Here is a 2,642-nt window from a genome sequence, read left to right as displayed (position 1 = left end):
ATCATTCAGTGCTATATCTCTTACTTACCAATGACTAAGTCCCTCCCATCAACCAGACCAGCTGAGACCAACTCCTGAGAAACTCCATCAGCAGAATCTGCGGGCAGATATGAAGAGGAGATTGAGACCGGAGCCTCTTAGAACAAGACGGAAGAGAAGAAGCCAGCGGATGCATCCTACCTCTGCCCGACATGAACTCAAATCGGATGTCATTGAGTTCCTTCTTGGGATTCCTCAGTCTCAGGACGAGGCTGATGGGGACACTGGCATTGGCTGCAGCTGGTTCCTGCAACAGCACAACCGTTAAGTATAGCCCCTCTGGTCAGAATGCACAACATGGAGGTTAGAAACACTGCACCGACGATACAAGGGGATTCATATGTTGCCGAAGTGTGACCTGATTGTGGTAGTTTTCTTTGAAAAATTGACATTTTTCTTGCCTATTCATGGTGTCTGTTGAACACCAGTAGCACTATGGAGCCCTCACAACAGGAATGACTGTTTAGTTTGTAATAGCGCATGAATGATTCACATACTGCCACCGGTTTCTCGCTAATCGACAGTTGGTGCCAATAATCATATATAGGCACCAACAAGGGCAGCGAGGAAGACTACTGCAAGCTAGCAACTATAGCGGTAAACAATGCAGCGTTCAAACTTTTATGAGAAATGTGCTTATCACATGTTTTAAGAGGAATGAAATCTAAAAGATGTTTGTTGGACCTCAAAAGGTACACACAACGCATTTTGGTGAGCAACACTGAATGTAAACATAACTTAAGCTTCCTTACAAGAACATAGCACCTGTCCTCAAACGGGACTGTGTTTTTACCTGAGCAGTGGAGGGATGTGAAGGGCTTGCTGTTTGAGCGGGAGCCTGTGGCGCAGCATCATCTCCTGACTGGCCCACATTCGCAGGGCTCTCGCTCGCAGCACCGGGGGACTGCAGATGTTGTGTGGAGCCATCTACTGGTGGGAAAAGCTAAGAGACACCATTGAAAAGAAATCAGCAGGTGTGTTTTTTTGTTTTTTACATGAATGGAAAAACATGGACACACACAACACAGGACAGTCATGCAGATCGCTTAAGTGAGGCATTACAATAAATCAAGATTTTCAGGTCATGTCCACTACAAAATGGACTTACCTCCATATTGTCGGACCCGTCCTTCACTCTGGGGGACTGCAGAATGGACATGACAGATTGTCAGGATTAAAAACATGCAATTCTCCTTTTATCCCCCCCCAATGTATGGACTGATGCAATATTGTAGGATTGAAGGAATTTCACACAAGGGGACTTTAAACGCAGGGCTTAACTGAAATCACAGTTAAGACAACAGACAGTAAAATCCCACACCAAGACATGAATTGAGTGTGAACACATGTTGGAGAATCAATTTTCAAACAGCAGGTCTAGTTATTCTTGACTCTCAGGTCTACAGATCATGACAGATTACTGGTGTAAACTAAACTTGCACTACACTGACATTGAGGCAGGAGGCCTAAGCAAAAGCACACTCCAGCTTGGCTAAGAAATGTTGAGACTAAAAGGTCTACTAGTACCATCCGCTGTCCATAAGGACGCTGTGTGCAGAGACAAACAAGAAAAGTGGCCTTATAAAGTATCTGAGTTGACTGTCGACGAGGGAAGGTGGAGTCTCACCCGCAGAGCTGCCACAGCAGCTTTGCCCTCCTCGCTCTCCTCGTCCAGCTCTTCGTCGCTCCACTCCCAACTGCCGTCCTCCGTCTTGTGGAGACGGCCGCTCGAGCCGGGCACACGACGTACCTGCACAGTGCATTAAAACAAACACAAAAAAACAAGATCCAAGTTTGGAAACTGGGACACACCGTAGACAAGACGGCACACCTGTGCAGAGCAACACAATGTCATAGATGTGTCATCTTCCACTAGTGTGCATTTGCGGTGTATTAGACTACCGAACCTTTTTGGATCGCTCCGTTATTGTTGGACCTTTGTGTAGAAGCCTCTCCTGCAGGTACTCGTTGTTCTGTAACAGAGAGACAAATGGTAATTACAGGATCTATGAAGATTCCCTCTGAAACACACATAAAAAACATTTCAGTGCATTTTAATAATAGTGATGTACGGCTCACTTTGGCTTTTGTGAAGAACTTGTGCTTCAGCAGCTCTGCTGCAGTTGGCCTGAATAGAAAAAAGAGACACAAGGCTCTTCATTATATTCATTACACAACTTCTAATGGAAAGAAAAACAAGCGCAAGTTTAATCTGCCATGAGGCAAAAAACAAAGAGGGTTTTAGCACCAACTGACCTTTTTTCTGGATCTTTCTGTAAACACAGAGAGAGCATCTTCCTGAAGGACTTGCCATACTTCTTCACCATCTCCTTGTCTGTGATGCCCGTCTCCAGACAGGGAGGGTCGTTCTGCAAAGTCAGCATCAGTACCTACGGACACGTAGAGAACAAAGAACAGCTTCAGGGAACTGATTAAATCAGCGGCCGATTCAAAACTGAGGAAACATTTATGGACTCCAAAGGTCATCAGCGTTTCAGCCACTAAATGCAACAGAACACCTTAAAACAGTCTGTCCTCCTTTTGTTAAAGCCATTTAAAAAAAAAAAAAAAAAAAAAAAAAAAAAAAAAAAAAAAAAAAAAAA

General features: G+C 44.4%; 1 protein-coding gene across 1 annotated transcript in view; it reads right to left on the bottom strand.

Moving 5' to 3' along the window:
* The window catches only part of LOC116387720 (serine/threonine-protein kinase OSR1-like), a 10,966-nt gene that overhangs the window by 3,682 nt on the left and 4,642 nt on the right, over positions 1 to 2,642 (bottom strand). Inside the window, exons 8-15 of the mRNA XM_031855051.1 lie at positions 2,296 to 2,429; positions 2,119 to 2,167; positions 1,947 to 2,012; positions 1,667 to 1,789; positions 1,148 to 1,183; positions 833 to 982; positions 181 to 286; positions 29 to 97 (exon numbers count right to left, since the gene is read on the bottom strand). Of these exons, the coding sequence (XP_031710911.1) occupies positions 29 to 97; positions 181 to 286; positions 833 to 982; positions 1,148 to 1,183; positions 1,667 to 1,789; positions 1,947 to 2,012; positions 2,119 to 2,167; positions 2,296 to 2,429 (733 nt within the window). The remainder of the gene's footprint in view (positions 1 to 28; positions 98 to 180; positions 287 to 832; positions 983 to 1,147; positions 1,184 to 1,666; positions 1,790 to 1,946; positions 2,013 to 2,118; positions 2,168 to 2,295; positions 2,430 to 2,642) is intronic.

This window comes from Anarrhichthys ocellatus, unplaced genomic scaffold (genome assembly GCF_004355925.1).
Source record: "Anarrhichthys ocellatus isolate YVR2014 unplaced genomic scaffold, GSC_Weel_1.0 scaffold15, whole genome shotgun sequence".
Taxonomy (NCBI): domain Eukaryota; kingdom Metazoa; phylum Chordata; class Actinopteri; order Perciformes; family Anarhichadidae; genus Anarrhichthys; species Anarrhichthys ocellatus.
Note: the sequence above shows the minus strand (reverse complement) of the source record. Positions and strands in the feature narration are given on the sequence as shown.